The following is a 12670-nucleotide window of genomic DNA, read 5'->3' as shown; positions in this document are numbered from 1 at the left end:
CATTTAGTGAAACACAACAGATGCTTCTGCCGGTTTGAAAATTTGCAACTGGCTGGCTCCACATAGCTAACAGCTGGCATTTCCCCACCCCGCCGCCTTCTGCTATGGCCATCCTCATGCATGGCTGTTCTCTCCCTGAAGACCACAGCCTCCTTAAGGTGTGCATTCTTCTGGTATTCCTCAAGGGCTCAGCACTGTACAAACCAGAAATCCAAATTTGCTAAGTAGTAACACATTTTCAAAAATATCAACAGGAACTTTTGATGCTTTAGTTGATATTTTGACTATGAAAATGAGGAATTCTAAAACACAAGAGAAAATAACATTTGATTGTAATTCTGAACTGCATTGGATTTTTATCTATTTATCCATTTATGATGTGTTTTGAGTGTTTTGCTTTATGTCCTAGATGTTATTTCATTTCTAAAAATGAAAATCATTCATAGGAAACATACAACAGGGATCCTGGTCTGGGTTTACAACCATTTCTTTTCCAAATCTTCTAATTCAGGTTACAGCAGTGGTTCTCAATGGGAGGCGCTTTTACACGCCCCTCACCCCCGCAGTGGACATTTGGCAATGTCTGGTGATGTTTTTGTGTGTTATGACTGGGAGTGGGGTCTACTGGCAATGAGTTGGTAGAGTTCAGTGATGCTGCTCAACATCCCACGGTGCAGGGGACAGCCACCCCAGCCACCAAGAACGACCCAGCTCCAGACGACCGTCGTGCTGAGGCTGAGAAATGCTGGGTTGCAGGGATGAAAAAAGCCAGCAACCAATTTCCATTAGCTACATCTGCAAAAAAAGTTTTATTTTACTAAATAAATTTAAAAATCGTGTTCTAGCTTCCTCTGGATTAGGAAGTGTGTGTAACATTGGTTTGCTGTTTCCAAAAGAATTGGTGGGAGAGGTAGAGACTGAAGGCTTGACTTCCTCAGAGCCACTGATAGGGAAAACGCCATCTTCTCAGGGCTGTGAGACACCTGGGAATCGATGCCTTGCAGCCCTGTACTACCAGCTGGGAGACTTCTGCCAGTTCACCTTCCTGGACCCTGGTTCCCTCATCTGTAATGTGGATTTAATAACAGCATCTACCTCATAGAATTTCCGTGCAAATGAATGAGTGAAAATATGTGAAAATTGCATGAGTGAAAAATACCTAAAAGCGTCAGCATGCTGCCGGGCATGTCTGCGTGCTGTGTGAGTGTTTGCTGCTGGTGTTATTCATGCATGACATAGACATTTTCCCGGTTAAACATGCTTGTATTCAGATGTTGTGGAAGAAACCTTAAGGATGAGACAATGAACTGAACATCTCCCTTTTGCCGGTGGGCCCAGCATGGTCAGCACAGGGTCCCTGAGGGGCTTCGTCCAGCTTCCTTCCTCTTTCCTGTTCATATGGTGCCCGGGTGTGCAGTGTGGGTCTCCCAGTGGTGCCCACCTGCCAGCACGTTTTGCTCACCTGTCCTGACCCATGGTTTCCTACTTGCCAGTGTTGGCCCCCAGCCCCCTATAACTTGTCTGCTTCCCAATGGGCAGTGGCAAATATCCTCTGCACAAGGAGATACAAAAATCTGTGTATTTTAATAGAGATTTCATCTCTTTCTTAATGCAACGCAGCTGTGTATATCCTGGATCCATACAGTTCTGGGGGATGGACACTGGTGACCCCTAGCATTATGCTGGGAGGGTTTTCTTGATTATACACCCTGAACTCACAACCCTCACTCCAGCATTCTCCATGTGTTAAGACTAGATATGGTTTTGGATGATACTGACTCGGTTTCCACTTGCTAATGTCCCGAAAAGCTGACTGGCTTCACCAGCCATACTTGAAATACAACACATATGAACAGTCACTAAAAATCAGCAGGTAGCTAAACGTTTTCACTTTTGTCCTTGATGATATTGCCATCATCTGTACTGTTACCTCCTCCTTCACTTCACTTTTTAAGTGCACTCATTCTGTGAAAACACCTTTTTTTTAAAATAGGGAAAGAAAAATGAATTGACTTGATATTCTTAAAAAATAAAAAGATGACCCAAAATATACAGAACCATTAATATGAAATTAAAGATCTTCTTTCTCAGTGGAAAAAAATTAGAACCACATTGCTGGAGTCTCTCAACATTTCATTTTTAATTTTTCTAATAGGACATTCTTTAAAAGAAGTTAACGACTTCAATTCCAAATATAAGGATTAAATAATGCAAATGAAAAGCTGTCATTTTCAGTGAAGCTATTGCCTAATTACCCTGGAAAAAAGTATCCTTATGACTGAACTGATGCAAAAATCCCTTAGAAAAGCTTCATTTGTTGCCTGTAAAGAGTCTTCTTAAGGTCACTTTTACTTCTAGACTGCCCCCTTGTTTCCAGTGAAAGAGTTTTGCTTGGTAATGGCTTGTGGTTCCACAGTGTTTCGTGTATGAAAAGCGTAGACTAAGAGATACTACTGAAGTCGCTCAAATTGTAGATTCTGCCATGAAAGGAAGTCCCAACACTGTAACATTTCCCCTTAATCTTCAGCAAGACACATGAAAAAAAAAGAAACTCAAGTCCCAACTGAATCTTTACTGTGATCATCATTTCCTGTGGCATTCAGAGGCTGCTGTGCGGTCAGACACAGAGCTCCCTCGAGGCCCCTGTGTGCTTATGAAGTACCTGCAGGTTCTGAGCGTTGGCCCGAGCCCGGGCCAGGGGTCTGCAGACAGAGGCACCTGGTGGCTGCTGGGGCTCCCTGGGGTGAGCCATGGCACGGGAGCCCCTAAGCGCCAAGCTCGCCACGGTCTTCGTCTCTCAGAAGGCAGGGGAAGAAGCAGCGCTCCCAGACAGGACAGAGAAAAGCCTATGAAACAATGCTCTCCAGTCACCAACCAGTTGCCTGTTCAGAGCTGGAATTTACTGCTGGGACAAGAGCGCACTCCGATTTGCTTTCATTTTTTCCAGACGCTTCACTAAGTGGCCGTTGCTCACCTCAAGCTCTTCTGTTTTATCCAACGCAGAGCGGAGCTGGGAAGAGAGGAAAGGCAGTGAGCTTTAAGGAACTTGTTTCCTCCAAACATAACAGGGTTCTGTGTTACCAAAATTCCAATCCTACTGAAAAATAAAATGATAACTTGGACCCTGGTCCCTCATGATGCCCTTCCTCCTCTGAAACAACTGGACTCCAGAGAGGGAACACTCTTGGGGATCCTGATGGTTTTCTTTTTTTTTTCTTGAGATGGAATCTCGCTCAGTCGCCCAGGCTGGAGTGCAGTGGCGTGATCTCGGCTCACTGCAAGCTCCGCCTCACGGGTTCAAGCGATTCCCCTGCCTCAGCCTCCCGGGACTACAGGTGTGCACCACCACCCTCAGTTAATTTTTTGTATTTTAGTAGAGACGGGGTTTTGCCATGTTGGCCAGGATGGTCTCGATCTCCTGACCTCGTGATCTGCCCGCCTTGGCCTCCCAAAGTGCTGGGATTACAGGCATGAGCCACCACGCTCGGCCTCTTTGTTTGTTTGGTTTTTTTTTTGAGACAAAGTCTCGCTCTGTCACCCAGGCCAGAGTACAATGGTGTGATCTTGGCTCACTGCAACCTCTGCCTTCTGGGTTCAAACAATTCTCGTCTCAGCCTCCTGAGTAGCTGAGACTACAGGTGCACACCACCACACCCGGCTAATTTTTTGTATTTTTAGTAGAGATGGGGTTTCACCATGTTGGTCAGGCTGGTCTTGAACTCCTGACCTCAGGTGATCTACCCACCTTGGCCTCCCAAAGTGCTGGGATTACAGGCGTGAGCCACACGCCCAGTGGGGATCCTGATGGTTTCACAAGAGGTAAGTGAGGCATGAGGTAAACAAACACAAACAACAAGAGCTGAGCCTGGACTGCATGGAGAAGGTGGTCCCCACAGCCCTGGCAGCCAGAGTCCAAGGCAGGAATGCCTGAGGCCAAGACGGCCACACCTGGGAGCCAGGGCCATGGAGCCTGAGAGTCAGGCAGAAGACGAGCTGCAGAAGCCACATTAGCAGGGCATCATCTGGACCCACAGGCAGCAGGGCAGAGTGGGGGTGCCCTAAGCTGGGAGAACATGGTTTTGGAGGGGTGACAAGAACAGGGTCTATGGCTCTGCTTTCGACCCAAAACACTCAAGGAAGGTTGTTTGGGTCCTGGGACAGAAGTCCCGACCCCACCTCACCAGCAGAGGCAGAAGCAAGCCCTTTTTGCAGGAAGTTTCCACAAGTTAAGCCTGGAGTATTCCTGCAAATTAAAATCAAGCATAAGCTCACAAAACACTAAGGTGACAAACCATTTGAGTGAGAGTCAACAGAAGCAATAAATGACAGAATTAGACCCCCAAAGACTGAGCATGTTTCAATTGTCAGATATAGAAAACCAAACAGCTGTGTATGAAATATTTAAAGAATAAGAATACAATTTAAAAAGAGGACATACATGAACATGCGGCAAGAAACTATCAACAATGAAGACACTTTTTTAAAAAAATGGTGAACTGGAAAATCTTTGCAAAAACTTTAGGCATTATCCAACAGAGAGAGGTAAGGAGATAGAAAACATGAAAGAGAGATGGTTAAAAAATGTGGAGACAATGAGAATCTCTAACATCCTCTGATTAGAGTTCCAGAGAGGAAAGTGGAGAGACTAAAAAAGAGGAATTATTTAAGGAGTTAATGGTTGAATATTTTCCAAAATCAATTTTTAAAAAGACTTCACAGATCCAAGAAACACTATATATCTCAAGCAGAAAGATTCCAATAAACTACATCTAACAGTAAAACTGTAGAAAATCAAAGACAAACAGAACCTGAAAGAAACTAGAGAAGAAAAAAAAAAGGTCCCTACAAAGGACCGACCATTACAACAACAGCTTTCTCAACAGCTCAATGGAAGCCAGCAGATGGTGGCATAATCGCTATAATCATTGAGGAAAATGACCACCACACAGAATTGCATGTCCCTGAATACTACTGTCCAAGAACAAGGATGAAACAAAAACATGTACAAACAAAAACAGGGAATTCACCACCAAGAAGTCTGCTCTAAAAGAATTTCTACAGTATGTACTTCAGGGAGGAGGAAAATGATTCTAGTACAGTCTGAGACACTAACAGGACAGACATATAAAATGGCCAATATGTAGTTATGTCAAACAAACATCGGCAATATAAAACAACAGCAACAACAACACAACAATAGTATTATCTGATAAGTGGGATTTATGAAGCTCAAAAGTATTTATGTGTGGATGTACGTGTATACATATACATATACATATACACATATACACATATGTGTGAAGGTGTGCATGTCAGGCAGGAGGGTGAAGCTAAAGTGCTCAAAAGTCCTTCTATTTTATAGGAGGGGAGTAAAGATAGTGTTCAACTTTAATTTTTTTTTAAGTTAAATAAAAATACCCCATGTGTGATCACTGAAAAGAATAGAAATTGAATATAAAATTTAAATTTGGCGAGAGAAAAATGACACACAAAAGACAGAACAAATGGTTATCCACAGTCAGATGGTGAAAACGAGTCCAAATATACCAATAACAGTGGACTAAAGGCTCTATTAAGATCCGCAGATTTCAGATTCAACCAAGAGCCACCGCCAGCCACCTAGCTATATGCATCTGAAGGAGATCATCTAACGCATAACAACACACGGAAGACTGGAAGCCAAGGGATGGAAAAATCAGAAGTGGACAAACACTAACCAAAAGAAAGCTGATGCGGCCACGTGAATACCCGACAAGGTCAACAGCAGCAGGGACCAAAAGGTTCACTACAAAGTGATAAAAGGTTTAACTCATCAAGAAGATATCAGAATTTTAAACATCTAGTATCAATAGCCTCAACATATATAGGAGAAATAGGGAGAATGAGATAAATCCACCATCATCTTTTGGAAGAGCTTGACAAATCTCTATCAGCTACTGAGAATTTAAGCAGACAAAAGAAATCAGATCTGAATGCACACTTCACAAGTTTGATCAGTGGAAGTATACAGAATTTTGCATCCATAAATCAGAGACTACACATTCTTCTTAAGCACATTTGAGACATTTACAAAAGTGAATCATGTATCAGGCCATTAAGCAAGTATTGAGAAATTTCAAAGACCAGGTATAACAGGGACCATGTTCTCTGACCATAGCAAAAGTAGGCTAGAAGGTTAAATGGGCCAGGCATGGTGGCTCATGCCTGTAATCCCAGCACTTTGGGAGGCCAAGGCAGGAGAATCACCTGAGGTCAGGAGTTCAAGACCAGCCTGGCCAACATGGAGAAACCCCATCTCTACAAAAACACAAAAATTAGCTAGGCATGATGGTGGGTGCCTGTAATCCCAGCTACTCGAGAGGCTGAGGTGGGAGGCTTGAACCTGGGAGGTGGAGGTTGCAGTGAGCCGAGATGGCGCCATTGCACTCCAGCCTGGGCAAGAGTCAGACTCCGTCTCAAAAAAATAAAATAAAATAAAATAAAATAAAATAAAATAAATAAATAAAATAAAGAGGAGAGAAATGGCATCTTTGGTTTCTCCTCCACAGTCCCTTTCCTACAGTTTAAATATAAAATGAGTGATTCTTTCCTTTTTTTTTATGAAAACGGGTCTCACTCTGTCGCCCCACGCTGGAGTGCAGTGGCACACTCATGGGTCAAAGCAGCTTTCACCTCCCAGGCTCAAGCAATCCTCCTGCCTCAGCCTCCCCAGTAGCTGAGACTACAGGCACGGGCCACCGCACCCGGCTAATTAGTTTTTTTGCACTTTATGTAAAGACAGGTTTTCACTCTGTTGCCCACGCTGGTCTGGAACTCCTGAGCTCAAGCGATTTGCTCACCTTGGCCTCCCAAAGTGCTGGGATTACAGGCGTGAGCCACCGCGCCCGGCCCGAGTGATCCTATTGAAACATAAATCAACATAAGCCACTCCTTTGCTCAAAACCCTGCAGTAGCTCCCACTTTATGCACAGGAGGATCCCAAGTCCTGTCCATGGCCTCCAGGGCCCTGCCTCACGGGCTGGGGTGCTCCCACTGCTCCCTCCACCCCCTCACCCCCTGCTCACTTGGCCTTCACCGCTGACTGTTCCTTGACAAAGGCAGTGCCTTGCCCCCAGCTCCCCTGCATGTGCTGATCCTTTGCACGGAAGGCTTTCTCCCAGTTCTGCCTGGCTCACTCCTGGGCTGTTCAGGCCTGTCCTTATGTGCCACAAGAAGGAAAGTCTTCCTTGGCCACCTACCTAGAACTGCCCTGGCCTGGGCCATTCCGCACCCCAGCCCCTCTCCTGACTGTGGTCACTTTTATGGACCTCCCTCTTCCAGATCACAGGCTCTATGGAGGCGGAGACTCCTGTCTGTAAGGTCACAGCTGCATCTCCAGCACCTGAACCCGTGCCCGGCATGCAACGGGTGCTGTAAATATTTGTTGAACAAACAACTTTGCCAAGTGTCTTCAGTAAGGTAAAGTATGTGTTTTAATTGGCAAGCATGGTAATTTGGGAGTGTGACCAGCAGGTGGAGTAACAGCAGCTCGGCTTCTTAAGGGCGCTTTCCATAGGGTGACCTGAGACAGCTGTGGCCTGGCCCTGGTGCCACACCCAGCTCTTGGCCACAGCAGGCCCATGGGCTCCTGGTCCTCTACCTGGGCTCATTCTGCATGACACAAAAAATATTCAGAGCATAAGAGGCCTGGCTACTCCTTTATCTCATTCCCTTGACATTTATGGACAAGACCTATAGGAGATGCTCAAAACTGACAGATGAACTAGTTGATGCCAGCAAGGGTCCGGCCCTAAGCCCTAACTGGCTGCGCCATGCCTTCCTTTATTAAGACACCGGCACTGCAGAGTGGTGTGGGATGATCTGACAATGACCGGCCCAGGGGCAGATGTCACAGTAGTAAATCCTCTCTGTACTGTCCCCACTAGAGAAATACTGGCAGCCATTCTCTTCCTAGAAATTGCCTAGGAAATTTACCTCTCTTTGGAGTTTCCGTTTTTCTGCCTTAAGTTCATCTTCTATTTTTTCTGCATTTTCAGCTGCTGATTTGTAACGTGATACTTGACTCTCTAACCTTATTACCTAAAAGGTAGAAAAAAAAACCATATGTATAAATTGATAAGCCTGTTTTCTTTCTTCAGTTTCTTTACTTTGAGATCAAAGAGTGTGATTTAATAAAATGGGAGAATACACCATGTAAATACTTATAACATTTTGGACTATGGTGTGGGTTTGAGCCAAGCAAGCTATTCTTGGTTACTATTTCTGGGCGACCCTGTGCTGACATGATGGGGACCCATTTCCTCTGACCCCGTCCACCAGGATGGTTTCCGCAGTGCTGGCACCTTGCTGCCTGCTTCTTCTCCCGCTGCGTGGGGCTGTTCTGTTGGAACAGGCAGAATGGTGCTGGTAAGGGACGTGTTCAGCCAGGACCTCAGCTCCAGTCTAATCTCTCCTGGGGTGGTGGAGGTGGGAGGAGGAAAGGACAGGGCGAGGAGTGAAAGGAGGCGGCTTCGGCATGCCATTCCCCAGCCAAGGTTCTGAGATGAAAGACGGCAGCAGCGAAGGCCTGCTGGACACCTTCACTCTGCCGCAATCAAAAGCACACATCGTCTCTACCTGTGCTGTTCTCATTTTTGTTTCTATAAACATTCCAAAAAGTTCCAGCCAAGTACACCCACAATGGAGGGGGAAACAGTACCTGTTTTTTTTTCTCTCTTTCTGGCTAGAACACAAATTGCCCCAGGGCCCAGGGTGCTAGAGGCAGGAGTGCCCCATGTCTAGACACCAGGGAGGGCTGGCCTCGCTGCAAGAGAAAGGCTAAAAGCCCAGGCAAGAGGGACGTCCCAGTATGATGTGTTTTTTTAATTAGCTACATTATTTATTTATTTATTTTATTTTATTTTTGAGACAGAGTCTTGCTGTTGCCCAGGCTGGAGTGCAGTGGCGTGATCTCGGCTCACTGCAACCTCTGCCACCCTGGTTCAAGCGATTCTCCTGCTTCAGCCTCCTGAGTAGCTGAGATTACAGGCGCCTGCCACCATGCCCGGCTAATTTTTGTATTTTTAGTAGAGACGGGGTTTCACTATGTTGGCCAGACTGGTCTCGAACTCTCGACCTTCAGTGATCCACCCATCTCAGCCTCCCAAAGTGCTGGGATTACAGGTGTGAGCCACTGCGCTCGGCCAATTAACTAAATTAATTTTAAAGAACAAAATTTTAAAACACTCCCAAGCCACATTAGCTATTTTCTACAACTAACTGTTGTTGATAAAGGATTAGTATCTACTATAACACCTTAAATTCTAAGAATTCTTTCCTTCCTGCTTGTTCTCTGTAAGAAACGGATGGAAAGACTTGCTGTCTTAACTTATCCCTCTTAGGACATTTCTTGGTTCTAAAAATCTCGGCTTTTTTTGGTCCTCAGCCTTTCAGGGCTATTTCTAGCAAGTAAAACTCCAGTCAATCATCAGTTCTGCCCGTTGTTGCTTACACGTACATTTTGTTCTAATGCAGTTATCTCTTGCTCAGATTTTGCAAGTTTAAATTTGAGGTCGCTGATCTGTCTGTTGGCATCCCCTAAAGGTTGAAAGAGAAGGAAAATCTGTTAAGCTCTTGGGCTTTTCAAATATTAAAACAATAGTTACTGGGAACCAAGCCCTTACTTTGTAATCATCTCACAGATCTGTTAGTTCTGGCCCTGCCTCCACAACCTCCCAGAGCTGAGAGTAGGAGAAGGCACTCTCTCCCCATGAACCCAGGGAAAGTGCCTTCCGCCCCTGTGCTTGGGGCAGGAGACCTCAGGCAAGAGAGTGCCTATGAATGAAGAAGACAAAGAGATGGTAGGGGGTAGGGAAAAGGGGGGAGAGAGACTGGGCATAATTTTATCTCCCTTAAGACTGTTTCTAGTTTATTAGCATGAAAAAAGCCTTTCATTTTTTTTTTCATACAATCAACAGATCGAAAGATTGCTGTATCCAGCAAAGTAAATGTGGTTTCCATCGGCACAACATGTGGTGGTATCTTGGTGCACGTTTTTGGGCACCTGTTCTATTTCATAGGCTCAGAGAGAAACACCATTGTTCTGTCTACCTACCCCTCCTTGTGCTTTTATTTTTAAGGGCTTTTGTGGGGATGTGAGGGAATGAGGGCATTCTTTGCCATGACAGTTTTCTCTGCCAGCACAAGTATACTAAAACAGCACATGTGAAAGCATTTACTTCTACACAAGAATTGACATTTACTTTGTAGGTCCATTACATGCATGTCTGTCCCGTTTTCCAAGACATCATCTTCAGATCGAAGATTGTCTAGTTTGCCAATCTTCTGTCTCTCCTCCAGCTGCCCTTTGAGTTTCTTAATCTGAAAACACCCACCAGTAAAATCTGTTAATTTCTCTATTCTGAATGAGACCGAAAAGCTGAAGTTAGAGCCCATCAGAAAGGAAGCAGCATGTCAAATGACAGAAGGAACTTTGTGTCCATCAGTACTCTTCTCAGAAACACAATTCAATGTACAATGAATGAAAAATGAATTACACTGTAACTCTGAGAGAAAAGTCATTTCTAAAGTGAAAGTCTTCTAGGACTCAGGAGGAGACTGTACATGAAATACCTGCAATGTTTAAGACTCAGTAAGTCACCGTGCTATTCACTTTTTATTTACTAAGAAACCAGAAAGGGCCACTTGGAACCTTCTGGGCTCCAATATATTGTAATGAAGTCCCCCAAAAGTCGAGTGCTTTCTCAGCGTCCAGGCAAGCTGCAGGTGTGTTCAGAGGCGGTTTGCCAGCTTTCAGGGAGTTGGTCTCTAGCTAGCTTTCCCCTCTCTAAGCAAGACAGAAACATGTCCAGTCGTCCCTCGGTATCTGGGGGGGGGGGGGGGGGATTGGTTCCAGGACCCCTCAGACACCAAATCTGTGGATGCTCAAGTCCCTGATATAAAATGGTGCAGTATTTGCAGAAACCTACCTGCATCCTCCTGTACACTTTAAATCACCTCTAGATTCCTTTTAATACCCAACGCCTACAACTCACTTCATTTGTGTGGATTCAGTGCAGGACTCCGTGCAGGGCAAATTCAAGCTATGCTTTTTGGAACTTTGCGGAATTTATGGGTTTTTTTTTTTCTTTGGAATATTTCAATCCATGTTGGTTGAATCCACGGATATGGAACCCATGGATATGGAGGGCTGACCGTATAGTTGGAATTGCAGTTAACAGTCAATGACTGCAGAACTTTCTGGCATCTAGTTGGTGGGGTCTCCGGGGGCTTTTCATGTTTAACTTCCAATCTGTGAAGAATTGTTGCAGGTGATCACCTGCCTTCCTACCCCACACACCAAGCACAGGAGACCCCTGATTAACAACAAACCAAAAGTGCACGCTGCTTTAAGGAAGTAAGGATAGAACTCAGGAATGCAGTTTCAAAAGATCACAGGAACTTCAAGAGAATCTTCCTACCATATTTAGTGCTTTCTCCAATTTTCGGAGAATCTTCAACAGAATGGTAGGAAGTAAGGCAAATACATTTGATTAGGCTTATGAGGAGAAATTAGAGGAAAGTGGTTGTAGAGTGATTTAATCACTATCCCGCATATAAAAAGATCAGATAGGATAACTGTTCAGTGTTTCTTTGTTTTTGAGATGGAGTCTTGCTCTGTCACCCAGGTTGGAGTGCAGTGGTGCGATCTCGGCTCACTGCAACCTCTGCTTCCCGGGTTCAAGCGATTCTCCTGCCTCAGCCTCCCCAGTAGCTGGGATTACGGGCGCCCACCATCACACCCGGCTAATTTTTGTATTTTTAGTAGAGACGGGGTTTCACCATGTTGGCAGACTGCTCTTGAACTCCTGACCTCAAGTGATCCGCCTGCCTCGGCCTCCCAAAGTGCTACGATTACAGGTGTGAGCCACTGCACCTGGCCTGCTATTTCTTGAGGTAGGAGAGAGCAATGAAGATAAACATGGTTAAAACAACTTTGTTTAGCTGTAACAAAGAAACACCTGTGAGAGAGGGGTGCTGATCACCAAGAGTACAAAACTGACTTTTATGGACAAACAACCCATATGGACAAGAGAAGTGCTATTTGGAATGACTCAGTAATGCTCTTGTCTCTCAACAGTTAATCATTAATATTATTAATAATCAACATTTATATTTATTTTAAGCAGCAATTCAGTAAAGTGTACCAAATTCAATTCCACGGCTTTGGGTCTTTGAGACATCCTTATTAAACCTCATACGACTCAGGATGTTCTCTTTGGATGAAAATATTAACTTTGATGTTCTATTTGGATAACAATCTTAAGAACACCAGTTGGCTTGATAAAGACTTTCAGGCATGATTAACTTAGGGGTTTTCTGAGTAAGCAAGAAGGAAGGATGGGCAGGTGGTTTCAGGTGCCCTGTTCATGAACCGGTAAAGTAATAAAAAGATTGTTACCTGTTCCAATAAGCATTCCCGTTCATCAACCAGCTTTTTCAACCTAATATCTAAAGAAATCACAAACACACAGGTTTAGGTGAATCCGCGTGCCGTGCCTTTCAGCACATTGCTAAACTGAAGAATGATCGTTCAGGTTAGTGAAATGAATGATGGAAGTAGTTATACACGTACCACGGTGAATGAGGCCACAGACAGGACGGGGTGAATGAGGCCACAGCCAAAGGAGGT

General features: G+C 44.7%; 1 protein-coding gene across 5 annotated transcripts in view; it reads right to left on the bottom strand.

Annotated features, from left to right (window-relative positions):
* Positions 1-2116: 2116 nt before the first annotated feature.
* The window catches only part of LRRFIP1 (LRR binding FLII interacting protein 1), a 156970-nt gene continuing 146416 nt past the window's right edge, over positions 2117-12670 (bottom strand). For all 5 annotated transcript variants that reach the window (XM_016950804.2, XM_016950806.2, XM_016950805.2 and 2 more), the window contains 5 exons: positions 12440-12489; positions 10242-10359; positions 9497-9576; positions 7975-8079; positions 2117-3010 (listed from right to left, as the gene is read on the bottom strand). In XM_016950804.2, coding sequence (XP_016806293.2) covers positions 2900-3010; positions 7975-8079; positions 9497-9576; positions 10242-10359; positions 12440-12489 — 464 coding nt within the window. In that variant the 3' untranslated portion in view covers positions 2117-2899. The remainder of the gene's footprint in view (positions 3011-7974; positions 8080-9496; positions 9577-10241; positions 10360-12439; positions 12490-12670) is intronic.

The sequence above is a fragment of the Pan troglodytes genome, chromosome 13 (assembly GCF_028858775.2).
Source record: "Pan troglodytes isolate AG18354 chromosome 13, NHGRI_mPanTro3-v2.0_pri, whole genome shotgun sequence".
In the NCBI taxonomy this organism is placed as follows: Eukaryota; Metazoa; Chordata; class Mammalia; order Primates; family Hominidae; genus Pan; species Pan troglodytes.
The sequence above is the reverse complement of the archived record's forward strand: the minus strand, read 5'-3'. Positions and strand labels throughout refer to the sequence as shown.